This window comes from Giraffa tippelskirchi, chromosome 9 (assembly GCF_054371585.1).
Source record: "Giraffa tippelskirchi isolate mGirTip1 chromosome 9, T2T-mGirTip1v1.2.pri, whole genome shotgun sequence".
NCBI lineage: Eukaryota > Metazoa > Chordata > Mammalia > Artiodactyla > Giraffidae > Giraffa > Giraffa tippelskirchi.
In genome coordinates, this window is record NC_137283.1 from 47,117,734 (window position 1) to 47,145,486 (window position 27,753).

At 53.8% G+C, this 27,753-nt stretch overlaps 1 protein-coding gene across 10 annotated transcripts in view; it reads right to left on the minus strand.

Annotated features, from left to right (window-relative positions):
* The window catches only part of LOC145519981 (uncharacterized), a 131,387-nt gene that overhangs the window by 93,624 nt on the left and 10,010 nt on the right, over window positions 1-27,753 (minus strand). For 2 of the 10 annotated variants that reach the window (XM_081525332.1, XM_081525333.1), the window contains exons 3-6: window positions 14,815-14,925; window positions 9,847-9,938; window positions 7,550-7,676; window positions 7,164-7,198 (exon numbers count right to left, since the gene is read on the minus strand). In XM_081525332.1, the coding sequence (XP_081381458.1) occupies window positions 7,164-7,198; window positions 7,550-7,676; window positions 9,847-9,938; window positions 14,815-14,913 (353 nt within the window). In that variant the 5' untranslated portion in view covers window positions 14,914-14,925. Of the gene's footprint in view, window positions 1-7,163; window positions 7,281-7,549; window positions 7,677-9,299; window positions 9,939-11,854; window positions 14,926-16,626; window positions 16,762-17,179; window positions 17,264-19,723; window positions 19,862-26,605; window positions 27,601-27,753 lie in introns of those variants that run through there. The other 8 variants (XR_014064093.1, XR_014064094.1, XM_081525331.1 and 5 more) reach the window with 7 other exon arrangements.

Sequence of the window (27,753 nt, forward strand, 5' to 3'; positions counted from 1 at the left end):
AAGAACTAAAGAACAAACAAACAGATAAATAATACACTAAAAGGAATCAACAGCAGAATAACTGAAGCAGAAGAACGGATAAACGACCTGGAGGACAGAATGGTGGAAATCACTGCCACAGAACAGACAATAGAAAAAAGAATGAAAAGAAATGAAGACAGCCTAAGAGACCTATGAGACAACATTAAACACACTAACATTTGCATTATAGGGGTCCCAGAAGGAGGGAGAGAGAAAGGAGCTGAGAAAATATTTGAAGAGATAATACCTGAATACTTCACTAACATGGGAAAGGAAATAGTCAAGCAAGTCCAGGAACCACAGAGTACCAGGAAGGATAAACCCAAGGAGGAAGACATTGAGACACATAGCACTCAGTTCAGTTCAGTTGCTCAGTTGTGTCCGACTCTTTGTGACCTCATGAATTGCAGCACACCAGGCCTCTCTGTCCATCACCAACTCCCGGAGTCCACCCAAACCCATGTCCATCGAGTCGGTGATGCCATCCAACCATCTCATCCTCTGTCGTCCCCTTCTCCTCCTGCCCTCAATCCTACCCAGCATTAGGGTCTTTTCCAATGAGTCAACTCTTCGCATGAGGTGGCCAAAGTATTGGAGTTTCAGCTTCCTTCCAATGAACACCCAAGATTGATCTCTTTTAGGATGGATTGATTGGATCTCCTTGCAGTCCAAGGGACTCTCAAGAGTCTTCTCCAACACCACAGTTCAAAAGCATCAATTCTGCGGCGCTCAGCTTTCTTCACCATCCAACTCTCACATCCATACGTGACCACTGGAAAAACCATAGCCTTGACTAGATGGACGTTTGTTGGCAAAGTAATGTCTCTGCTTTTAAATATGCTATCTAGGTTGGCCATAACCTTCCTTCCAAGGAGTAAGCGTCTTTTAATTTCATGGCTGCAATCACCATCAGCAGTGATTTTGGAGCCCCAAAAAATAAAGTCTGACACTGTTTCCACTGTTTCCCCATCTATTTCCCATGAAATGATGGGACCAGATGCCATGATCTTAGTTTTCTGAACGTTGAGCTTTAAGCCAACTTTTTCACTCTCCTCTTTCACTTTCATCAAGAGGCTCTTTAGTTCTTCTTCACTTTCTGCCAGAAGGGTGGTGTCATCTGCATATCTGAGGTTATTGATATTTCTCCCGGCAATCTTGATTCCAGCTTGTGTTTCTTCCAGCCCAGCGTTTTCATGATGTACTCTGCATAGAAGTTAAATAAGCAGGGTGACAATATACAGCCTTGACGTACTCCTTTTCCTATTTGGAACCAGTCTGTTGTTCCATGTCCAGTTCTAACTGTTGCTTCCTGACCTGCATACAGGTTTCTCAAGAGACAGGTCAGATGGTCTGGTATTCCCATCTCTTTCAGAATTTTCCACAGTTTATTGTGATCCACACAGTCAAAGGCTTTGGCATAGTCAATAAAGCAGAAATAGATGTTTTTCTGGAACTCTCTTGCTTTTTCGATGATCCAGCGGATATTGGCAATTTGATCTCTGGTTCCTCTGCCTTTTCTAAAACCAGTTTGAACATCTGGAAGTTCACTGTTCATGTATTGCTGAAGCCTGGCTTGGAGAATTTTGAGCATTACTTTACTAGCATGTGAGATGAGTGCAATTGTGTGGTAGTTTGAGCATTCTTTGGCATCGCCTTTCTTTGGGATTGGAATGAAAACTGACCTTTTCCAGTCCTGTGGCCAGTACTGAGTTTTCCAAATTTGCTGGCATATCGAGTGCAGCACTTTCACAGCATCATCTTTCAGGATTTGAAATAGTTCAACTGGAATTCCATCACCTCTACTAGCTTTGTTCGTAGTGATGCTTTCTAAGGCCCACTTGACTTCACATTCCAGGATGTCTGGCTCTAGGTGAGTGATCACATCATCGTGATTATCTGGGTCGTGAAGATCTTTTTTGTACAGTTCTTCTGTGTATTCTTGCCACCTCTTCTTAATATCTTCTGCTTCTGTTAGGTCCATACCATTTCTGTCCTTTATCGAACCTATCTTTGCATGAAATGTTCCCTTGGTATCTCTAATTTTCTTGAAGAGATCTCTAGTCTTTCCCAATCCGTTGTTTTCCTCTATTTCTTTGCATTGATGGCTGAGGAAGGCTTTCTTATCTCTCCTTGCTATTCTTTGGAACTCTGTATTCATATGGGAATATCTTTCCTTTTCTCCTTTGCTTTTCCCTTCTCTTCTCTTCCCAGCTATCTGTAAGGCCTCCTCAGACAGCCATTTTGCTTTTTTGCCTTTCTTTTCCATAGGGATTGTCTTGAACCCTGTCTCCTGTACAATGTCACGAACCTCTGTCCATAGTTCATCAGGCACTCTGTCTATCAGATCTAGTTCCTTAAATCTATTTGTCACTTCTACTGTATAGTCATAAGGGATTTGATCTAGGTCATACCTGAATGGTCTTGTAGTTTTCCCTACTTTCTTCAATTTAAGTCTGAATTTGGCAATAAGGAATTCATGATCTGAGCCACAGTCTGCTCCCGGTCTTGTTTTTGCTGACTGTATAGAGCTTCTCCATCTTTGGCTGCAAAGAATACAATCAATCTGATTTCAGTGTTGACCATCTGGTTATGCCCACGTGTAGAGTCTTCTCTTGTGTTGTTGGAAGACGGTGTTTGCTATGACCAGTGCGTTCTCTTGGCAAAACTCTATTAGCCTTTTCCCTGCTTCATTCTGTACTCCAAGGCCAAATTTGCCTGTTACTCCAGATATCTCTTGACTTCCTACTTTTGCATTCCAGTCCCCTATGATGAAAAGGACATCTTTTTTGGGTGTTAGTTCTAGAAGGTCTTGTAGGTCTTCATAGAACCATTCAACTTCAGCTTCTTCGGCATTACTGGTCTGGGCATAGACTTGGATTACTGTGATATTGAATGGTTTGCCTTGGAAACGAACAGAGATCATTCTGTCGTTTTTGAGATTGCATCCAAGTACTGCCTTTCGGACTCTTTTGTTGACCATGATGGCTACTCCATTTCTTCTAAGGGATTCTTGCCCACAGTAGTAGATATAATGGTCATCTGAGTTAAATTCACCCATTCCAGTCCATCTTAGTTCGCTGATTCCTAGAATGTCGACGTTCACTCTTGCCATCTCCTGTTTGACCACTTCCAACTTGCCTTGATTCGTGGACCTAACATTCCAGGTTCCTATGCAATATTGCTCTTTACAGCATCGGACTTTGCATCTATCACCAGTCACATCCACAGCTGGGTATCGTTTTTGCTTTGGCTCCATCCCATCATTCTTTCCGGAGTTATTTCTCCACTGATCTCCAGTAGCATATGGGGCACTTACTGACCAAACATAGTACTCAAACTGACAAAAATTAAAGACAGAGATAAAATACTAAAAGCAACAAGGGGAAAATGACAACATACAAGGGAACTCCCATCAGGCTATCAGCTGATTTCTCAACAGAAACTCTACAAGCCAGGAGGGAATGGCATGATATATTTAAAGTGATGAAAGGGAAGAACCTACAACCAAGAATACTCTACCCAGCAAGACTCTCCTTCAGATTTGATGGAGAAATCAAAAGCTTTCCAGACAAGCCAAAGTTAAGAGAATTCAGCACCATCAAACCACCTTTACAACAAAAATGCTAAAGGAAATTCTCTATGCAGGAAACACAAGAGAAGGAAAAGACTTACAGAAAATAAACCCAAAACAACTAAGAAAATGGTAATAGGATCATATGTATCAATAATTATCTTAAATGTAAATAGATTAAATGCACCAACCAAAAGACATAGACTGGCTGGATGAATGAAAACATGCGCATGTATGCACTTTCATTTACCACATCACTCTGCTTGACCCCCCCCTCAAATTGCATGTAATCATTTCATATTGTTATGTTAATCATCGTTCCATTATGGCTTGCAGTTATCTTTTATTTTTTGTCTGGCTATTGATTGTGAAAACTGATGAACATCTTCTACTATTGTGATTATGCAACTATTACTCATTTAATACCACTGTATCATGATTGGTCGACAGAAAAGTAACAGAACTCTATATCATCAAAACTAGGATCTAACAGAAAAACCTGTAATCACTGATTAAAATCCAGATGCATATGAGAATTATCTTGAAATTTTTTAAAAAAATAAAATGCCCAGGTATTGCTTTTTTTTTCTCCAGAGCTCCAGAAGTGTTTCTAATGAGCAGTCATGTTTAAAAACAACTGGAAAAAAATAAATAAATAAATAAATAAATAATAAAAAAATAAAATAAAATAAAAACAACTGGACTATATGATAATCTCTTACTTTTATCTAGCTTGTTTCACTTTTCTATTTCATATTCAGTGCTTCCATTTAATTTAGTTTATGTTTTCCAGTTTCTCCATCTGTTTTTTTTGATGTTCTTTCTCAAGCCTTTGTCAAGTGTAGTAGAAAAGCTTTTGTATACATAAATATGTATAATACATATATTTCATAAAACTTATGAATTTTTGCCTAACTAAAAAATTATGATATTTTGATTCCACTTGTTTGACTTAGTATGCATAGAAGGCTAGATTTATAATTAAAAGAGATTGCAACAAGCAACAGAGATTTACTGTATAGCCTAGGGAACTATAGTTAACATCTTGTAATAATCTACGATGAAAAAGAATTTCAAATACAATATATGTGTATTTGCATAACTGAATCACCTTGCTGTGCACCTGAAACATGGTAAGTCAACTACACTTCAACACAATACATATATCACACACAAAAAGAGGGCAGTCACGCTTCCAGTGCCACTACACCTCTACTGGTTCTCTTGGCTATGGTGAGCCTCTTAAGAACAATCCCTGGGCACCAGATGATAACATCACCACAGTGTTTTGGAAGCCAGACCCAAATTGCATTCCCACAAATGCCTCCACTCTCCGTGCTTAGAACGAAGCCCTGACCCCAGGTGCATACAAGATAGGGATGGAATGGACTAAACCTGGGGCTGGAAATTGTTAGGTTCTATGGAAGCCATGGGTTAAAACCGTCACACTACATCATCTCATCGAAGCCAAGGGTGTGGAATACTCCCAGACTTAACTATCTTGCATATACTAATGGGCCCTTGTCTCTGCACTGCGTTCATAACTTTTCCCTTCCATGGATCTAGATGGCTGCTTCCTGGCTAAATTCTTCTATGCCCATTTTTTTTCTTGGCATGCAGCATGTGACACAACTGAGCATGCATGCATGTGGAATCTTAGTTCCCTGATCAGGGGTCAAACCTACACCTCCCGTGTTGCAAGTGCAGTGTCTTAACCATCGACTACCAGGGAAGCCCCTATTCTCAGACCTCTGACTGCACCTTCAGGATATGTCTGGATAGCAGCACTCCCCAGAGTAAGTGCCCAAAGACAAGGTATTCCAGTGTAATCCCACCCCTACACATGCTTATCCTCATAAAACGTGTGCACAGGGGAGCCTGTACATTAGGACATTTGGTTCTATTCACTGTCACAATACAGAATAATATTTAATATCATCCCAGGAGGGTTATTGGATTAATACTGGCAGGAACAGGACTGGCAGGTGGATTAGCAGCTGCTTGAGAGGCTGTGCCTACCATGAGGTAACCCTAGAAAACCTAACCTACACTTTAGGCAACCCAGCCTGGACCACTGGCAATGCCCTAAGTAGACTTTCAACTTCTTTCAACTCACTGGCCAACGTTGTTGTGGACAACAGATTAGCCTTGGATCACTTGCTGGCCAAGCAGGGTGGCGTCTGTGTGGTCATAAACGAAACATACTGCACCTATATCAACAATTCAGGCCAGATTGAGATGGACATCAAAAAGATTTATGAGAGACTTTCCTGGTGGTCCAGTGGCTAAGACTCCGAGCTCCCAATGCAGGGGGCCTGGGTTTGACCCCTGGTCAGGGAACTAGATCCCACATGCCGCAACTAAGAGTTCACATGCCACAACTAAGATCCTGTGTGCCACAACTAAGACCCAGTGCAGCCAAATAAATATTTTTTTAAAGGACTTATAACAAGTATCATGGTTACACCGCTACAACCAGGGATTAGACCCTAATGCCATCTGGTCCACCATCAAGAGCACCCTCCCTAGCCTTACTTGGTTCCTTACTTGGACCCCAAGTAAAGATCATACTCCTCCCCCTCCTCTTTGGATCCTGCCTCTTTAACCTCCTGGGAAAGTTCATGTCTTCCAGATTACAACAGTTCCAAATCAAAATGACGGTTAGCAGAGGATTCCAGCCCATAACACCCTCTGACTTAAAATGAGAAGCTATACTGCCCCTGGGACCCCTATACCAGTCATCCAGAAGTTTTTACTACCTGACAGGCAGGGTCAGTGCCCCTACTCAACCCTGAAACAGCTACAGAAAACAAGTCATTGTCCTTCTACTTCCCATAAGAATATGGGAGTAAGAGACTTCCCTGGTGGTTCAGTGGCTAAGACTCTCTGCTTCCAAGGCAGGGGGCCTGGGTTTGATCCCTGGTCAGGGAACTAGATCCCACATGCCACAACTAAGATCTAGTGCAGCCAAAGAAATAAGTAAATATTAAGAATATAGGAGGGAGGGAGGTTCAAAAGGGAGGGGACTTATGTATACCTATGGTTGGTTCATGTTGATGTTTGGCAGAAACCAAATAAATTCTGCAAAGCAATTATCCTTCAATGAAAACAAATTCGAAATTGAAAAAAAAAAGAATATAGGAGAAAATCTCTGATGGGGAATGAGATAGGTGGGAAAGGGCAGCACACAACCACTAGATATTGAAGGGGCGCAGCTGTTGGTTGGGATGTGATTAAGATCAAATGCAAACAGCTGAAATCAAGCAGTCTTCGAGAATGGCCTGGTCATTGGCCTTCAGCTCATTATACTTTCATTGTAATACTCAAAATCACTCCCCCTTATGCCATGATAGTTCCCAGATGGTCGTAAAACGCCAAAAAGTGGGCAGTGGCCCAATTCCTGGAAAAATCCCCCCTTCCCCGAAACAACAAGAATATTCCTCCCACTTGTTAGTATACGAAATTACTTGGCCCATAAACATCTACGACCCTCATCCCCTAGGGCTGCTCTCACTTTCCAAGGGTCAGCATTCTGCCTATGGAGTGTGTGCATTGCGCTAAATAAACTTACCTCCGCTTTTCTCTGGCTCCATCCTGAATTCTCTCCTGCGAAGAAGCAAGGACCCTCACTTGTCGGTGGTTTGTCCTAAGGACTCCTGCGTGTCCCAGGACGTGACACTTCCATCTCCTGCAACAGTGAGAGGCCTCTGCCCTCCTCGTGGAGTCTGATCAGGGCTGGGCTGGGCTGGGTTCTTTACGCAGCGCTGGGTTACCACCCTCTGCTAAACTCCAAGGGTCTCTGGGAAGGCATGAGGCTGAGGCCCTCTCTAGGACAGGCTAGCAGGCACGTGGATAACACTGCCCACGGGGACCCAAATAGGGTCCCCCTCAGGGTCCCCAACCTCAACATAGCATTAGCCGGGGGGGGGGGGGGGGGGGGGACACGCCTGAACATACCTTTCTAGGCCCTGGGAAGGTCAGGGCTGCACAGGCCCTCAGGGGCCATTTGTCCCTCCCGGCCACCAGGCCCTGAGGCCTGCAAACCTTCCAACAGGAGGCAAGTGGAACTTCTGGCCTGTGTGCCCTGTATGAGTCCAAAGCCAGAAACACAAGCTGTGGGGCAACGAGGCCGTTGTGGTGATTCGGCCAACGAGGCCGGCGTGGTGATGAAGCTATTGATCCATCCGCGCCGTGGGCTGCACCGGGCGGTTTACTTGCCTCCCGGGAGCTCACAGGCCAGCCCAGAGAAGGAAGAGGAACTCCCTGTGCAGGCTCTGTTCTAGGCACACGTCCTCTCACTTCAGCCTCCCAGGAAGGGATTCCCCCACCCCACCAGCCATCTTGTGGGACACGAAGCAGAGACTTACCAGTAAGTCTTACTGGTAAGGGGTTTCCTGCCTCTAGCCCACCCACTCCTGTCACTGGGGGGTGTCCCCTTTGGTCCCATGGCTGGCCACCATCTGGAGTCCCACCAGGCCCCTGTATGCCTGGAGGTGGAATTCTGGGCATGGGAACAGAGTCTAGACCCGCTGAAGGATGGGGATCAGGGAGAGCTGATGAGGGCTGGAAGTGAGGTGACCAGCTTCGGTCAGAGGAGAGGGACAGAGGGGCAACGCCACCTGGGAAAAACAAGGGGCAGGACGTGCCTGTGGGCTAGGCTTGGGCTCTGGGGACAGCTGCTGGGACAAGGCAATGGCTGGACTCCTGTCCCGTTCTCAGTGGGCTATCTGTGGGGGTGGGTGAGGTCCCCCCTCGTCCAGCTTAGCTGCACGCAACAGCTCGGAGCAGGGTGGACTGGGTAGACAAGCAGGGGGAATGTGTGGTGCCTCCTCTGGCCAGTGCAGCGCTCAGGCGGCCCCAGTCCTGGGCCAGCGTCTGGCAGCCTCTTGCCCTGCTCAGACAGCAGGCAGCCTGAGAGAGGCGACAGGTTCAAATCCTGACACCAGCATCTGTGTGGCCTTGGACGGGTGTCCACGTGGACAGCAGGAGTACTCGGCACCAGGGTGACTCCGCGCCAGAGACACGGACGAGAAAGGCCCGTGTGGATACCCTACAGTGGTTGCTAGTTGTCTACCAACCACTGTAGCATGCCCAGGCCTGCGCCTTCCCCTCCCCTTGCCATCACCTTGCCCCAGATGACAGATGGGGAAACAGGCTGGCTCGATACCCTGACTGGCCCAAGGCCATGGAAGTCTGCACCAGAAGCTGCCTAGCTTCCTGCCCCTCGGTGTCCTGGGCCTGCAGGGAATACCAGGCAGGCAATGGGCTCGGGGCAGAGATGAAAAACAGACCTGCCCCAGGGAGGCCTGCCTGTGAGTGTTCAGCCCTGTCCCCGCTTCACCCCATCCTCATTTCAGCCCTCCATCCTCATACCCTCCCTGTCCTCGGGCACAACACCCACTCTGGGCACTGCCACCGTCTCGGAAGCCTTCATCCACCCTCGAGTCCACTGGGCCCAGGGCTGCTGCAGGGAGGCGTGGGCGGGGACATGGAGGCCAGTGGCTCCTTTATTCCAGCCAGCTCAAGGGAGGCTGTAACCACCACGGGTCGGCCCGATCCCAGACTGATGCCCAGAGGCAGCGTGGGTCTCCGGGGCAGGAGGAAGGGCACGTGTCCCCAGTGTATCTGCTGCCACTGAGGACAGGACCTCTCAGAACCCCAAAGACATGAGAGGAACGTGAAGCAAGTGACAGAGAGGAAGAGAGGGAGGAGTTGGGATGCTGAGGATGGGCTAAGCCAAGACTCTCGGCCACCTAATGTCTGGACCAGGCCTAGAGCCCCAGCCGGAACTCTGTGCCCAAGACCCAGGCCCAGCCCACCTCCAGTCGTTGTCTCCAGCCAGGTGGGCAGAGAGGCCCAGGTGGAGAGAGAAAGAAAGAGAGAGGGCAAGAGTGCCCTGGCAGGTCGCCGTGATCTGGTCTGTGTGGGTGCTCAATGCTAAGGTAGGGGAGGTGTGGTCCTTGGGCTCTGCGTGGGCACCCCCCAGCATGTGTGTACTGGGGTGCCCCATCTGCCCCCACATCACCCCAGACTTTAGATCTATGACATGTGTGTTACACAAATGGGATCCATCTGCACCAGCAGCAACAACCTCCCCCCAACCACAGGCTTGATCCACTTTCCATGCCAGCTTCCACATCCACCTCACTGGGGTCCTGCGCATGGACTCGACTGTAGGTGTTTCAGGTCACCCAGTGCCCCCCCCCCCATTAAGGATTCTTGCTAGGAGGACGCTCGTGAGTAGAGAGACATACCCAGGGAGTGTGTCGAGGTCCCTCTGGGTGCGCTGTGCACGTCCGCTGCTAGGATCGTGGATGCTCTGTGGCTCTGGGCCTTGGCTCCTCACCTGTAAAACAAGGAACAACACTGCACACACTTCATAGGGTCAGGAGAATAAAAGGCCATGGGAGACTGCCCAAAAGGCCAAGCTCAGCGTTGTCTGGGGCACAGCAAGAGCCATGTTTCTTGGGTTTCTTTTTGAGTTGCTAAAATTGTCATGTGCCTATTCTGTCCCCCAAGGGGCTAGGCCAGCTCAGTGTGGGGTCCTGCTGCTGGCAATGCGCCCCCCCTCACAAACCACCAAGGAGGGGGCTTCCTAGGATGGGAGTTTTTCTGTGGAAGGCTGCCCAGGGCTGCTCTGCACTGGTTCAGAGGCAGTCAGGTGCTTATCTCCTGAGGACTGGAGGTCTGTGCGCATCTCCCCCTGGGTTGATGTGCAGTAACCCAGTGTCTGAGGGTAAAAACCCTTCCACACCTGAGGTCCCAATGCCCCCAACCAAACCCAGGTCAGGCCCCTCTGGATGTGGGGGCTCCCGGGGGCTGCAGTGGCACGGCCAACACAGCTGTGCCTGTCTGTCCTCCTGTCCCTCCACAACAAAGCCCCCAGGGGCTCCTTTCTGCATCAGTGTTCATGCTCACTGGCTCCTCCCCCTGGCCCTGGAGCCTTTCCCTGCACAATCCAGACCCCTCTCCCTGCCCAGCATGGCCCAGGCTAAAGAGTACCCAGAACCCCCAAAGCTGATTATGGGCAAAAAAGGCTCTCAAAAGCACCCCCGGGCCCCTAGGCCTGCCAGATGAATTCCAAGGCTCCTAGGTTGCCCCCCTCTCCCCCCCGCTACCTTTCATTCACAGAAAGTATTCTGCAAATACTTTCCAGAAAAGCCTCTGGCTAGTTCTGGGTCAAATTTACTGCCCTGGACATTAGGGCAGAGAGAGGAGATCCAGGGTTCATCTCCCAGACCAGTGCCTGGTCCCGGCAACACCGTGAACACATCAACCCTCAGTGATACTGAAGGGGAGGGCTGCAGGGCTGAAGTGTCCACGGTGGGGCAAGGACCAGTGGGCTTCCAGCCTAGAAGAGGGGTCTCCTCACTCCTTCATCCTCCCCCTCCTCCCTCTACAGTCCAAGAATTGGGTTCTTCTCTACACTCCCAAAGGTAATACTGTCTTTTCAGATGGAACCACCATGAAGAGCCAGTAAGCAGTGTGCAGAAGTGTCCCTGGTAGGGAGATACCGAGACCAGTGTGCCCAGGCCCAAGAGAGGGCCTAACCAGCTCCAGGGACTCACAGAGGGGAAATGTCATTATTTCTGCTCATCAGTTTGCTTGTTTTAGACTTAATAATTTGTTCAGAAATGTATATTGAGCCCCACTGAGCACCACTGCCTGCAGTGTGGGAGACCCAGGTTCAATCCCAGAGTTGGAAAGATCCCCTGGAGAAGGAAATGGTAACCCACTCCAGAATTCTTGCTTGGAGAATTCCATGGACAGAGGAGACTGACAGGCTACAGTCCATGGGGTCACAAAGAGTCCCACATGACTGAGTAACTAACACACACAAGCGCCAAGGTAGGGAGGTGGGGTAAGCAGAGCAGCCTGGGGGTTTCTGACAGTTTGGGAATACCAGCTTTTAGCTGGCCAGAGGGACCCAGAGCTTTCCTCCACCCACTGGGTTTGTTCTGGTCTCTGCCAGGCACCCAAAGCCCCTCTGGGCAGACAGTGCTCTGGACACAGTTCTGAGAACCCTGCATTCAAACCCTCCCTGGGCCACTTCCTAGTGGTTCTGCCTTTGGGCTGGTGCCCTCTCCTCTCTGGGCACTGCCTCCCTCTGGAAGAGGAGGACAAGGTAATGCCTGGTCCCCAAGGTAGAGGGGACAGGACAGAGGCCATGCAGACAGCTCCTGGGACATGGCAAGTGCCCAGTGACCCAGCACCCCGTGGATTTCCCCTCCCACCCTGTCCAGGAAGCTGAAGGCAGGGTCAGGACACCGTGCTCGCTCCCCCTGACGAGACCAGCCCAAAGTCCACTTCTCCAGGCCTTGATTTCCCCAGCTGTGAAGAGGCAAGACAGAATTGCAGGGGCCCTGCCATGGCACAGAACACGAACAGGAAATGCCCATTTCGCTCCATGCCCGACGAAGCCCAGCTCCTTGCCCCCGGAGGGCATCAAGTTTTCCCATGAGGTAAGACAGCCAGATGCCTGCCTGGCCAGCAGGCATAGGGGCGGGGTCTGGGTGGCAGAGGGTGGGGTGGGGACAGAGCCCTTCAGCATCCTCTGCCCTCTGAGTGACCCTAGATTATCTCCTCCAGACAGCTCCTTCCGCCAGCTCTGCCCTCTGGCTACTGCTTATCTCCCTGATAAATGGCCCCACTGTCCTGCCAGAGGAAGAGCTGTCTGTGTCCTTCAGAGCCCTCCCGGCTCTGGCAAGGCCCTGTTGGTGAGGACCTGGGCCTCCGCACGTCGACATGGTGGCCGGAGATCCCAGGCCACTGACCAAAGTCTTGCCAGGTGGGTTGGGGGCTCCGGCCCCAGGGAGGCAGCTGTCTCGCTGCCAGCTATCTTTCTGGGGGGACTCTGGTCTGAAGCATGAGAAAGGCCAGGTCTTGGTGAGTTTGAGAAGGCAAGGCCCTGTTCTCACAAGGCACTCACCATTCTCTCCCAGGCCCCCAGCCCCTGCATGCCCCCCACCTGATACACGCAGAGCAGCGGGACACCCCAGCCGTGACCTGGCAGCAGAGATGGGCTGCTTTGATCTGCACATGACCCTAATGTGACCGTCGGCAGACACTGGCTGGGGGCTGGATCCCACATACAGGCCATGAAGTGGGGCAGACATGAGCAGGGACATGTCTGCTGGGTCCTTTGGGGCCTCCCAGCTAGAACAGCTGCCTGAACACTGGTCCTGGGGAGGGGCGGGGGCGACTGGCCCAGGCCCCCAGCAGAATGACCAGAGTCTCCAGGGCCCCACAGGACAGGGTCAGGTTGCGCCCCTTTGTTGACAGAGATGGGCTCAGAGAGCACACATGGAGGAAATGTCTTCCCTTCCCTTTGGTCCACAGCCGAACGTGGGTCCATTGATCCGGCGTTTCCTCTGGCTTCAGCCTGACGCCGATACAAGCAAAGGCAGACCGTCTGTCCGCGGCCAGATCCGCAGTGCTCAGCCAACCCTTGGCACGTAGCTGGTTCTGAAGAAATGTCTGTTGATGAATGAATCTTGGCTCCACACACATCTTTGATACTCTAGGTTCTGGCATCCAAACATAATATTTCATTGAAAAAAAATCTGCACTTATTTGGTGCTGAGGTGGCTCCCAACACATGGCCAGGGTCACTGCTGTTGCTGTTCACTTCAGAGCTGCCCTGAACCAGCTGCTGCCAATGATTTTGGGGACAGGGCGTGGGGGTGGTTACCTTTTAGGGTCCAGGGTAATCATCTTTGCAACATCCTCAGCTTCTGGGTATAAGAATGCATTTCAATCTTACTAGCTGATGTCTGTGCCTGAACTTAAATTTCTATTAATAGAAACACTGTGGTTTTTACATTTACTCATCATTCAACAGATATTGACTAAACACATGCTCTGGGCTCATGTGAGGTGAGACCGTGGGATCCAGCAGTGGACATGAGAAACCCGGCCACTCTGAGTCCTGGGGCCACCGTCAGTGGAACTAGCACAGGGTCCGTGAGTGCTCTGAGGAGCAGTGTAGGGGGCTACAGGGACAGGCGCCAGGGGGCTATCTTGATCTGGAGGCTGAGAAAGCTACCCAGAGAGAAAGCTGGGAAGCCAACTCTGAAGAGTGAGTAGGCGTCAGCAAGTGAAAAGGAAGGGGACGTTTTCCAGACAGAACAACCTGGGCAAAGGCCAGATGGCCAGAGAGGCCATTAAACCCTGAGTGCTCACTGCAGCCGAGTTCCCAGGGAGGCTGGACCAGAGTACACAGGCTGTCTGGGGGCCAGCAAAGGGGAGGCATGGCAGGTCAAGCAGAATGAGCAGGAGGCCAGAGGTGACTCTGAAATGTCCCTTTCTGCTGCTGGAAGTCAGTGATGTAGGATTTCACGAACCCGAAGTCTGGAGCCAATCTCACTGATATGGCTGGGGAGGCAGGTTTTTTTATTGCTCTCTGTCATCCCCTCCTGCTTGTCCAGACCACTGGTTCTCGGAGGCAGGGGCCGGTCAGTGTCTAATTCATTTCTGAGGGCCCAGCAGCCATCACAGGGCCAGACATACGGCAGGGGGTAAACAGAAGCCTCCTGAGTGAGGGCGCGCACTGACCTGGCGCCCCACCCGTCTGCCCAGCACGGCCTGTGGAACTGCCCGCCAGGCCCTGACTCTACCCATTGGCTCGTATCCTCAGCCGAGCAGGGCCGGGCCCTGCAGGACGTGCTGGACAGCAGGTCACACATCCAGGAAGCGGGCTCCGTGCCTTTCCTCACGCTCCCACGCTGGCCGCCAGCCGGGGAAGCTCCAGCCCGGAAGCCCTCCCAGGCTCAGGACTGCAGGCACCTCACTGGGGCCAGATCAGACCCAGCCTTGGCAGGCTGCAGAGGCCCAGGGTCCTGCCTGCCGAGACCACCTGGGGCCCCAGCATCACCTCGCATAGCCAAGGCAGAGACAAGAGGTCCCGGGTCAGGTAGAGGTCAGAATGCAGGGAACCTTGGGTGGGACTGGAAGGGAGCAGCACAGCCCACTCAGGGAGAACTGCCCACCAGGTAACAGTGGGCCAGTTCAGCACAGGCAGACAGGAAGCAGTGAGCTCTCTGTTCCAGGAGGTGTGCAAGCAAGACCAGAAGTTGGAGAAACCCCCAGGTCCTCTCTCCACCTGCTGAAAGAACCCCTCACCAAGCATCCTCTTTCCAAGGAGCCTCAAAAGCCACCCCTCTTGCTCCCAGGGGACCACACTGTGGCTGTGTGGCCTTGGCACCCGCCCCGATCTCACTTGCCTCTTCTGTGACACAGGCGTGGGCGAGCTCAGGAGGTGTTTTCCTTCCATTCTCTGCTCTCAGCACCACACAAGGATTGCATTTATGCTCGACATCCATAATGATTTTCTTCTAAAACAAAAACATGAAAAGTTTCAAACCAATTAGTGAAAGCACAGGAAGGCACCTTAATTTCAGGACACAAAGAAATGCCATCAGGCTCCCATGCTTTCCTTGTGGTAAAACAGATTGCTTCTTTAAAGGCCCTAGGCTGTCTGGAAGACGGGGGAGGCCAATGTGGGAGGTCCCAGGACCCCCTCCTCTGCCCCCACACCCCTTTATACCTATACTGGAGCCCCCATGGTGGGGCTGTGAATCCAGCTCTGCTTCTGCCTGCTTGTGCGCGCGCGCGCACACACACACACACACACACTCCTCTTCTACTCCTGGGATCACAGGCCTCCTCTCTTCTTGTACTTCAGATGAAATCCAATCCCCGAGCAAGATTGACAAGGCCTCTGGATCTGAACAAACCAGTGCCTCCACCCACTTCTTGACACCCCTCACTCACTCTCTGCTCCTGGCCTTTGCACTTGATGTTCTTTCCTCCCGGAACTCTTTGCCCCTGGCTAAGGACATATGCATCCTTTGGGACTCAGCTTATATACCCCTTCCTCCAGGAAGCTCTCCCTGACCTCATCAAGGGGTCCCAGGGCCACTTGGGAACACCCCCTGCCACAGGCCTGCTCATTCTGACATGTACTTCCTGGTTACATATCTGTCACTTCCATTGCCACTCAGTGTCTCAGAGCTCAGCAAAAGGCCTGGCACAGAGAAAGTGTCCAGAAAGTGTTTGATGAATGAATGAATGATCCCCCAAGTGCCCTCAGAATAACAAACTGGCCTTAACTAGATGTTCTGGTTCTAAGCTTGTTGTCAAACCCCAGGAGGACACAGCCTCGCCCTGAGCCTCGATGTACGTCTGAGACCAGGGCTTCCTGTACCCTGGGGTGGGAGGGTGTGTGCACTCAGAATTCTTTCCTAACGTGGTCCTGTTATTTAGGGATGGGCCAACCAAGAGCCCTCTGAGCAGGAAGCAGGAAGGAGAGCTGGGCCTCTGTTCTCCTACCCAATCCCCAATTTGGAGGACATGCAGCCTGTAATTTGGAAGGCTAATTCAGTCCAGGGTTGGAAGGAGCGCTCTGTGTGCTGAATGATGCCACGCCCTCCCAGGGGAGGAAGCATCCTCTCCTCTGCTCTCAGGCATAGGTCACACTACTCCAGTGGACCCCCAAGGCCTAGGCGGAGCCCCCAGAGCACTGGGTAAACAGCCCTCAGCCAGAGGAGAAGGAGAGAGGGAGAACCCTGGGGTCCAGTCCCCTTGGCCACTGACTGCCCAGACAGGGGTTACCTTTGTCAGCGGGCCTCAGACATCAAAAAGAACTAGTGGAGGGTCAGCAAGGACCAGGGTCTGAGAGTGTCCCAGACAGCCACTGCGGAGAAACAGCGGGGAGATGGGGACTGTGAGGACCTGGCTCAGAAGCCACACTCCCCAGCGACTCCTCACTCCTGCTGCTGTCTGAGCCCAGTCACAGAGTCATTCAACATCGCTCCAGCATGGTGGGCCAGCATGCCATTTCCAGCCGCTGGACACTGTTCACCTCCTCCCCTGTGAAGCCCTCTCTGACCACCAGGCTGGATTAAGAGCCACTTCTGGACTCCCACTGTGCTTTCCACTTCACGGCACTGGGTGTTCTGCTTTAGAGGCGCCTCCTCCTTCAGAATATGGGCTCAGTTAGACAAGGCTCAGAATATGGGCCTGGTTGTGGTCACCTTGGTGGCCCAGAGCACTGTCCAGGGTCTGGTTCGGCAGAGACGGTATGACAGGACAGGCGGAGAGGCTGCTCCACTGACTGCTGTGTGGCCTTGGGCCAGGAGTGGCACTTCTCTGGGCCTCGGTTTGCCTGTCTGTGGACCACACACATGGCAGGATTTCAGTACTCAATGAACACGTGAGTGAATGAATGAGAAGCTGGTCTAGATGCAAATCAAACCCTCAACGGTTTTTCTCCTCAGGCCACAAGGCTCTCTGCCCAGGTACATGCCAGCAGGGACTGGCATTGGACTTGGGATGAGGTGGACAGAAGGCCCAGGGGATGGTCACAGCTGGCAGGACCTGCAAGGGAGCTGACAAGCTGGAACACCCTGATGGTGATGGGGGACAGAGCCTTGGGGGGAGGGCATAAAGACTTCCAGGTGACAGGTGAAGTCCCCATCCCCGAACACACCTGGTATTTGAGGACCCCAGCCTGCCTGGGGGCAGCAACCCGGCCCCAAGTCACCCACACCCCAGCAGCTTCTCCCAAAACTTCTGCTCAGCTCTAACCGTCTGTCACCGGGGCTGGTGATTCACACGCTCCACTCCTCTTTCCTCTTCCTGGCTAATTATAACTCCTGCGTGTTTTTCCCCCTGGAAAAAATGTCTTCTTAAAAAAATATATCCCCAAGACAGCAGTAATTAACTTAGTGAGCGCCAGTGTGCAATTCAGACAGACTCTGAGGATGGGAAGGTCCCAGGTGTGGGGACCAACAGCGGAAGGGACGTGGGTGAACACGGGACATTTCAAGCAGCAACAGCTCAGCCTATCCCCCACCCCACGTATCGTGACTCTGGGGACCCTGGGGAATTACAGTCACAGCAGCAGTCATGGGGACTCTATGGAGCACCTCTGCATGCTGGGGACAGTGCCCACCAAGTGCACGGACATTCCCTCCTCTGACACCTGCTCAAGTCAGCCCTACTGGTCCCAGAAGACACAAGACAAGACCCAGCCCAGAGTCCTGAGCCATCAGTGGTGGGGTGAAATGTGAGGCCTGTGGCGCTGGTAGTTGTGTGTGGTAGGGACCATGGCCAGTGGCCCAAGCAGAGGGAGGCCAAGGCCCTCAAGGGACAGGCAAGCATAGGCCCCTCTGGTCTGTCTCCCCCTCACCCACCTTCTGGGAATCACAGTGGTTCCCCTGGAACTTTGGCCAGAGTTGAGACCACAGGTGTTATCTGAGCACTTGGTGGGGCCCAGTGAGCAGACGGCAGAGCAGATGTCTGAGCAGGTGCCCCAGCCCGGTGGGGAGAGGAGACACTGCCAGGACTGGGTCCTAGAGCAACAATGACAGAAAGGCTGGGACATCTAAGACTGGGTCCAGGAGCCAGACAGAGACAGAGAGGGGGCAGAGATGGAGACTAAAACAAGAGAGATAGTCAGGTCTGAGTCAGAGCCCAGAGGATGAAGATAAACCCAGAAAGAAGAGACAGAGACCCAGGGCAGGGGACTGAGCCCCAGACTGAGCAGCAGAGACAGCTGAGATGGGAGAGCACCCCAGACCCAGTGTGGCGGAGAAGCTGGCTCAGTCAGAGAACCTGAGGCCCGGGGGTCCAGGAAAGAGCTGGAAGAGAGGAATTGTTGAAAGAAAAATGAGAGAAGAGAGGTGGAGGCCCAAAGCCTCATGCGGTCAGGCTCTGCGGGTGGGGGCCCTAAGGACACCGGGTAGCCGTGGACACTGCAGGCCTGGCATGGGAATGGGTGCATGGGGCCTCTTCATCTCTTACCAATCCAGGAAGACTGCTTGGGGGGGTGGCTCCAGAGGGACAGAGTGCGTGGGCATCAGAAGAGTGGAGGTGCCTGGATCAAATGGGCAGAGGGGCCCATCCTGGGAGGATTCCCCTGGATCAGGCTCTCTGAGGTAGCCCGCCTCCCATCTCCACCAGCACAGAGGTGAAGAGCCTCCCCAGAGGCTGAGGAAAATCCAGGCAAGGCTAGGCTTCTCCTTTTCTCCCGGGGAAGTGAAACCCTGGGGCTCTCTGTGCAGTCAGCCTGAGCACAGAGGCCTCCTGCCTTGTCCTGCAGAGCTGTGCACCTCCCAGACAGGACTGGGAGGCAGGCAGATTCAGAGCTGCCCCCTGAGCCCAGGATATGGCAGCCTTCCCTGGTGCCAGGCTGGGACAAGCTCTCACAACTTATTCCCCACCAGCCTTTAGGAAACACATCCCCTCTACCAGCCCCCATGGGGGATCTGTCCCCATCCTCAGATTTCTCAGGCAGGGCCAGGTTTCTTTCAGCTTAGGACAGGGCTGTGCTTCCTCTCCCAGATTCTCAAGACAGGGCCCATCTCTCCCCTCGGACTCTCCAGGCTAAAGGAGGACCCTGCCCCCAGGCCCCTGGCTTCACTCTTGTCTTCACAGCCCAGGAGGTGTTGACAGCCTCGCTAACCACAGGCAGTCTGCCCCTGGCTCCAGCCATCACCTCCCCCAACTCCTCTGGACACCTGACACAGCCTCTGCCTGCCCTGGGTCAGGGCCCAGCGCCCAGGACCCGTGAGCCAGGCAGCTGTCGGGATTTCCGGCTCAGGGGGCCTCCAGAGCTGACACCTCTCAGTCACTTTCTCATCTGAACTCTCCCGGCCAAGTCTCTGCTCTTCCGAGGTGAGCTCTGGATCTTGGAGCATCTGTCATGGGAAGGGAGGGGGACATAGCAGGGAGCGGGTGGCCTCAGGGGGCCTTGAGCCCAGAAGACTAGTACAGGCTCCTGGATGTGCCCTTGAGCCCCATGAAGGAGGGAAGAAGGGGCCGATGATCCCCGGGAGTGGGGTTCACCAATGTAGGACAAAGCTGCCCATGCAGGCCCTTCATTCTTTGTCTGGCCACCAGGGTAGGCCAGAGACACTATGGTGATCAGGGCATTTTGATGGAAATATCTGTTTCATGGATCCCTGAGACAAACCAAGAAATCTCCTTTTGCAGTGACATTAACAGGGGGCAACACAACTCCAACAGGGGTTTGGAGTTCTGACAGACCGGGTCTGTCCAGTTCAGGCCCTGAGGAGATGACCAAGCCTCAATTTCCTCATCTATAAAATGGTACCGCCATGTACTTACTGCTGAGAGAACACTGTGAATAATCGAGATTTCACACGTGAAGCTGAAGCATGAAAGGCTCTGCTTTCGGCGCCCAGATCCCACTGGAGGCCTCCAACTCCCTGCTCCCCAGAGCCCCCTTTCTCTTCCAGGCCTCTCCTGGCAGAAGGAGACAGGCAGCCAGCCCTCAGCCTCCAGCTCCACTGCAGCCTGAGGCAGACTGCGCTGAGGTCAGAGGGGAGGGAGAAGGCCCAGGTGGGGGCAAGGAGCCAGGAGAGCCAGGTGCTGGTCCCCTCCCGGGTGGGACCATTGGCAAGCCCCACCCCCCCCACCCCTCGGGGACTGGACTGGCTGCGTGCCTTCCTGCTCCAGCCTGGACTCCTCAGGCCATCCCAGGGCTCAGTCACCTTCTGCACCCCCACCCTGGCTCCGGCCCCCTTCCAGGCCAGCCTGACCTTTGGCCCCAGCTCCTCTGACGAGCAGAGAGGGAGGACACAGGGCCCACCCCCATCGCAGACCGTTTTTAGCCCCCAAGGAACTCGGCGTCCTCCCAGCAAGGGTGCGTGGGTCCCAGCTGGGTATTAATAGCTCAGCTGGGGGAGGTGACCGGGACTTTCACCGCCAAAGCCTGGAGGCCTCGCATCCTGGGCAGGCAGGGCCACCCTCTTGTCCACATGTCCTCCACTGGCTCCCCACCATTCCTGTCTCCTAGGGGTTCTCTCACCTCCCTCCAGCCCACACACATGCCTGGTGTCCCCCTCCTTGTTGAACCTCCCTGTGCTACCCAGTGGGGAGGGGGTGACCTCTGAGGTCAGCGGTGGGTGAGTGGCCGAGGCTGGTTCGTGACCAGGCCCCGTGGGAGATGAGAACAGAGCGGCCTGTGATAAGGCTTCCTCCCTGGCACCCTCTCCTCTGCCCGCCGGCCTCTCATTCCTGCCTGCCTCCTCCACCCCAGCTCCCTCACCGGCTGCTCTGTGGGCTTGTCCCCACATCTCCGGCCACGCTGGGCCTGGAACGGAGAAGAGGTGGGAAAACCTAGCCGACGGAATGGAGGCCTGGACAGTGCTGCCTGCACGCGGCTCAGGGCAGGCCGCGGCATCCTGAACTGGCTGCATGGCCACCTCTCAGGGGCAGCCTGGGAACAACAGGGCCCTGGGGCGTGACTGGGGACACAGAGCCTTGGCACAGTTCCTCTCGAGACCCCTACTCGGTGCCATGGAAGCATCTCACGCACCCGCCGTGACCACTGCCCCTTACCCTGTTAGCTTACCTACCCCTACTCCAGGGCCTACAGTCCCCAGGGTAGAAATCAGTAACACCAATAGAGCGTGATCAACACAGAGGCAGGGGCATGATCCTCCACGTTTCAGAGGTCAGCAACCAAGGCGCCCATCCTGAAGGCAGGGGGCTGGGACTGGGGACCAGGCCCCCAGCCTTGCTCTAGTGACTTTGCATACAACATGCTGTCTTATTTATCACAGGGATCCCTTTGTCACCATCCAACCACCAGTCACTTCCAGGACAGAGTTAGGGCGGCTTCTGAATCTTTGCAGACCTCTTTCTCAGCTAGCCATGGCCTTTAGCACTGGACTGATTCTGACCTCTAACCTCTGACCCTACCTCAGCCTGAGGCCTGACCATGACCCCAGACTGAGCTTAGCTCTCCATCCTCATGAAGTTCTGAATCACAGCCCCTACCCTCTGACCCCCTGACTCCAAGCCAAGTCTGGACCTCTGGCCGCTGGGCAAGAATGATGCCTGATCCTTTGATCTCTGACCTCAGCTCGAATTTAAGTCTCAGCCCTGAGGCCCAGGTTGACACCAGGCCACCACCTGCTGGTTCCCACCCCAGGCTGAGCTCGCAAGCCAGCTCTGGTCCCTGCTTGCCTTCCTGAGCCTCAGTCCTGGACTCACCCCGGCTCCCAGCTTCTCAGCCTGGAGGAGGCCCTGCACGCTCCTCACACTCACTCAGCCACCCCCACGCCGAGTTTTGAAGCAAGCTGACACAAGGAGCACATCACACTGGGCGATTTATGATTTGGACTAGCAGAGGCTGGAAACATATGCTATTTCTGGGCTGGAGCTTGTTGTTTGGACCACGGAGAAGCAGAACCCACGGCAGAGGGAAGGGAAACAGACAGGCAGATGGGCCCTAGTGCACACAGACACCACGTGGTCGGGCGCAGGGGCCCTGGGTGACCTGGGGCTGGGGCCACACTCTTCCGGAGCAGAGAGGCAGGTGCGCCCACACTCTCCAATCTGGAGGAAACCAATGACAATAAATGGGACACTCCCCTCAAGTCCTGCACCTAGTTTTCTTCCTAGCTGCAGAACCCACATTCCCAGCAGCTCAGAATGAAAACTGGGTCCAAGTCCTGGCTCTCCTTTGCACAGGCTGTGAGCCCCAGGGCGTGCAGCCTGCTCTCAGCCTCCGACAGTGTCAGCGACCCGAACTATAAGATGGGGAGGTGACGCTACCTTCCTTGTGGGGTTTTCTGAGAACACATGCGGAGGCAGAGGCCCAGTGCGTGTCTGGCACATGGCTACAGCTCACAAAGGAGCAGCTACTAATATTTTATCAAAGATCGAAGTTCAGCTGTTGCAACTGCAAGGTCAGTGGCCTCTCACTTCCGCGCCCACCCTAGGGCTCCTGGGGGACACAGTTTTGAAACCCTTGACCCAGATTCCGGGCTGGCCGTAGGACCAAAAGTAGCATTAGCTGACGATTTACAGGAGCCGGAACAGCATGGAATTTGTCAGTGTGGAATTAGGTCACAGAATTCTTGAAACAGAGGAGCCACAGAAGCCAAAAAACTCAACATCTGAAGGCACAGTGATCTCCTGGGCCAAGAATGGTGTGGACCAACCAAGAAAGAATGGAGCCCTCCCTTGGACAGCAGGCTGTGGCACTGTCTCGTGTCCTGGAGTGTCCTGGAGCGGGTGGAGGGCCTCCAGCTCCATCATGATCTCCACAGCCCATTTCCTGGAGAATTCCTGCTTCCCCATCGCCACTCTGCTCCAACGTCCAGAAAGTCCAGCTGCTCCCGGGCCCCCCTTCTCCCAAGCTGGATCACTTCTATGACTCCTCCCGGGACTCCCCGCCCAGTAGCTGAGGTCCCTAGGGTGAATCTCAGAGGGCCACCTCTGCTGCCTACCCTCAGCCACCAGACACTCTGCAGAGTGGGCTTCAGACACACCGATGACTCTAGGCCCTGCCAGCCCTGGGCCAACATTTCCTCAAGAGTGAAGCAAAGGAGCTGACCCCGTGGGAAGAAGGTGAGCACCTATGCACTGAGAACCCACTGTGCCCCCAGAGTTTTACCTCCATCATCTCTGATTCGGGAAACAGAGGGTCGGATCGAGGACACGCCCAAGGCCACACGGCTGGGAAGTGGCAGGGGGTAAGATCTGACCTAAAGCTCCTGCCTGCCGTGAGAGCAGGGGCAAGAAGTGAGGTCCCAAGTGTGGGTGGGCTACCCCTCAGTGAGTGGCCGCAGAGACCTACAGCCAGTGCGTCCCGAACCCCAATCACTGGTGGCTCCCAGCCTCCACCGTGGCTGGCTGAGCCCTGCCCCCGGTGCCATTCCCACATGACCTTTCCAGGTGGCTAATGAGGGCCGGGGCACCACGCAATAATTGGCCTCATTTAGGCGGCTGGGGCTGCCCAGGGGATGGGGTGGCGGATGCTGGGCCCCGCAGGGACAGGCCAGACAGCCTCCCGTTAATTACCTGAAAAATCAGACAATTAGGCCTCCTGCCACCCGCCTGCCCACGTCCTGCTGGCCCCTAATTACCGATGACTGCTGAGCAGGCCGGGAGTGACCTGGATTTGGAACGGGACCAGTCACGGCCATCCCTCCCATCCCCCACCCTGCATCCATCACAGGCTGTGGAGGTAGAGAGCTGGGGGGAGGGTTCTCAGGGAGCTTCCTGTCACCCCATTCCCCAGCCCTGGACCCTACCCGCCCACTATCTCTCCTGCCAAGGGCAGCTCTGGAAGAAAAGAGATGGACACGTGGAGCCCTGGTAGCCCTCAGGGAAAGATGGGTGGACTGCTGGGAGGAGAGGTGAAGACCCAGAGTGGAGTCCAAGAGGTGTGGGGGCTGGTGAAGAAACTGACCTCCCCTTCGTGCCTGGCTCCTCCAGGAAGAAAATGCCAGGCTGCATGCAGGAGTGGGAATGCCAGAGAGGATGAAGCTGAGAGCCCTCCTGGGGGGCCCCTCTGGCCCAGCCCTGGGGAACCTGGGCCTGGCCTAGGGAGTGCTCCAACTCAGGAGAGCCGGACCTAGACGAAGCACGACCAGGGTACAGCTTGTGGTGTTGCAAGAGGTGTGAAGAGAAGGGCTTGGCCCGGCTGGGGCGGTCCTGGAAGGCCTCCCAGCGGCGATGACAGGCTGAGCCAGGTGGGGGTACACTGCTGCAGATGGGGGGAACAGCACACGTGAGGGCCTGGAGGTGCATCCTTTCCTGCTGAAAGCAGTGACAGAGAGGCAGGGTACCCCTCAGCAAGTATCCACCAGACACCAGGCCGTTGAGAGAGGGCAGCTAGACTGGCCCTGCCCCAGGAGGGTTGTGCAGGGGACGTGGGCTGGGGGCCGGGGATGCAAGCACAAGCCAGACAGACATGAACCCCAAGCCTCGTGCAGCGTACAGTCTCGCAAGGCACATAATGTTCCTGTTGTTGTGTTGTGTGGTAGATCACCAGTGTCCAATATATGATGGCTGGCTGGATGGGATGGATGGCAGACTAACACCCCCCGGGTGAAGGTGCAGAGCTTGAGACAGAGCCGACCTGTTACTCCCCATCTTTGGCACCCTCCACCTCTGTTAGTCATGTAAGAGCCCTGGGCCAGAAAGAGGGGGGATCTTCCCCAGGCTCTGCACCTCTCTCCATTGCATTTTACCTCCCCAACTGGCTCTGGCTCTCCCAGAAGCTGGGTACCCTCCCCCGCCACCAACCTTGCACTCTAAGCCAATCTGACCTTCACCTGCTGATGAGTGAGGGAGTAACCTTGTGGGATATTCAGCTGGAACTGGACGCCTACGGGGGATGTGGGTCCAATGGCTGGGATTCCTGGATGAATGTGACGGTGTATCAGTGAGAAGAGGTGGGGAGAGGAGCTCAGCCCCCACACCTCACCCACTTGGGTGGGTTTTTTTGAGGGAGAGGTCAATTACCTTTGTGGTTCTTATTTACCTCTTTAAGTATAATATTTGATTAATATAAAGGAATGTCTATGACAATAGGTAATAACATAAGGGGCTTTCTTGAGAGTCCCTTGGACTACAAGGAGATCCAACCAGTCCATCTTAAAGGAAATCGACCCTGAATATTCATTGGAAGGACTGATGCTGAAGCTGAAGTTCCAATACTTTGGCCTGCTGCTGCTGTTGCTGCTGCTAACTCGCTTCAGTCGTGTCCGACTCTGTGCGACCCCATAGACAGCAGCCCACCAGCCTCCCCCATCCCTGGGATTCTCCAGGCAAGAACACTGGAGTGGGTTGCCATTTCCTTCTCCAATGCATGAAAGGAAAAGTGAAAGTGAAGTCGCTCAGTCATGTCCTACTCTTCTCGACCCCATGGAATGCAGCCCACCAGGCTCCTCTGTCCATGGGTTTCTCCAGGCAAGAGTACTGGAGTGGGGTGCCATCGCCTTCTCCGAATACTTTGGCCACCTGATGCAAACATCTGACTCAATGGAAAAGACCCTGATGCTGGGAAAGATTGAGGGCAAGAGGAGAAGGGGGCGACAGAGGATGAGATGGTTAGATGGCATCATTGACTCAATGGACATGAGTTTGAGCAAACTCCAGGAGAAAGGGAAGGACAGGGAAGCCTGACATGCTGCAGTTCATGGGGTCGCGAAGAGCTGGACACGACTTAGTGATTGAACAACAACAACAAATGAACGTCTGTGACAATACATAATAACACAGTGGACGGTGGTGACCTACCATGCAACACAAGAACAGGATCGAAGTGTGCTTGGCAAGACTGTAAGCGCTGTGAGACCTGGGGTTCACATCTGTCTTGCTTGTGCCCACCTACCCTGCCCCCAGCACCGCAAACAGCACCTGGCACCCCGTGAGCCAGCAACAGGTTTCATCAGGGGACTCTCCCTGCGTGTGACACCCCTACCCGATTCCTACCTCCCCCAGTGCACCAAGAATGCTGGTTTATCACTTTTACTCCTTTGTAAGAGCTTGATCATATGCATGTGAACGTCTAAAACAGTACTGTGTAGTTTCACTTTGGTGGAGGACTTGATAAAAATGGCTTTGAACTGAGTGTAGTTTCCTGCAATTTGTGTTCTTCCCTCTACATTATGCTCTAGGGTTCACCCTTGCTGCTGCAGGAGCAGTGGTTGATTTCTTAATTCTCCTGTTACTGGATGTTTGTGTTGTTCTCAGCAGCCATCCTGGGGGGGTGGACTGTATTATCATTATTGTTAATAATAATGTTCCCATCCCGCCAGGGTATACACTCCCTCTTCTCCCTGACCCCCCTGCACATACAGACACTTCCCAGGCACACTGGTGCCCCGGAATGAGGCGCCCGGTGACCTGAGCCAACCCTAGAGGGGTAGGGGATGGGTGGACCAGAGTCAGGGTCCACAGCTACATGACACGTGCATCTCGTATCTGGATCCACACCTGTGCACCCCACTTCGACTCAACCTCATAAGTGCATCTGGCTCCATGTTCAGAACAAGATGAAATGAGAAAACAGACTGTGTAGCTGGACAGTCCTGGGTTCAAAGGTCCAGTCCTGTGGCCCATGGGCTAAGACTCCATGCTCCCAATGCAGGGGGGCCCTGGGTTGCATCCCTGGTCAGGGAACTAGATCCCGCCTGCCCTAACTAAAGCTCCCACGTGTCGCAACTAAGACCTCGCACAACCAAATAAATAAAAGTCCGGTTCATCATGCACAAGCCCTAGGACCTCGAGTGAGTCACTTCTTCTTTCTGAGCCTTGGTTTCCTTGTGTGCAAAGTGAGGGTGACTTTAGGACAGAACGTTGCCGAGCCCCGTGAGTGCTGAGAGGTGAGAGGCGGGCAGAGTTAGTTGCTCTTTTCCCTACTCCACTTTGGCTCCTTCTGCTCTCCATCTAAGGGGACTGCAAGGGCATCCAACCATCACCCCTATGGATAAGGAAGCTGAGACACAGAGCATGAAGGGCCCCCACCCAGTGCCCCGGAGGTCCCAGCCCATTCCTCCTGCCGGGCTGACTGGTCCCCCCACCAGTGTGTCCCCCCCCCACTGCTTCTGCCGGGTCTGCGTGTGCACGAAGGACAGCCATGCTGTCCCCTCTCCACCATGAGACCCTGGCCCTGCCACGGAGCCTCTTGTGCTCTGTCTCGCACTCTGTCTCGTCCCTGGGGTACAAAGATGGGGAGGGCAGAGAGGGCAGCATCAGGAGGTCAGCAGGGCTGGCAGCCCACTGTGCAGCCCGACCTCAGACTCCTTCCTGGGCCCCTCGGTGACCTCCCCTGACCCATGGGCACTGGAGTCCCCACCCTCCTGGACCAGCCCCCCTTCATGCAGGGACCCCAGGTCCTGCTGGCTTAAGGCCTCCTGGACTGTACCACAGCCCCCAGCCTGCTCTGAGGGGTGGTCACACGTGGGCTGTCTCAGCCCTGTACCCAGAGGGTGATGGGGGAGGCCTTATGTTGCCTCTGCAGACAGACGGAGGAGGTGGGGCTGCGAGAGGAGGCCTCTGCTTGCCCAGGAGTCTACTGCTTCATGCTGTAGTTGCGCCCAGCTTTTGGATAAGGATCTGGGGCTCCGTGTCCCAGCACAAGAAAGGTGAGCCGAAACCAGGAGCGCCCCCTGCTGTCACTGCTTGCATTCAATAGCGCTGAGCTGAATGGAGGGAGGTCTCCTTCAAACACAGACTTCCTGCTGGAAAGAGCCCGCTGCTACTATCCAGCCAGACTGACCCCCTCCGCGGTGCGCGGCTAGAGATCAGGGCCAGCTTTCACCCCCAGCTCTGCTCCGGGAGCCGGCCTGAAGAGAAGTGGGTGAGACAGGGCCGTTCCCTTCAGCCCCCCG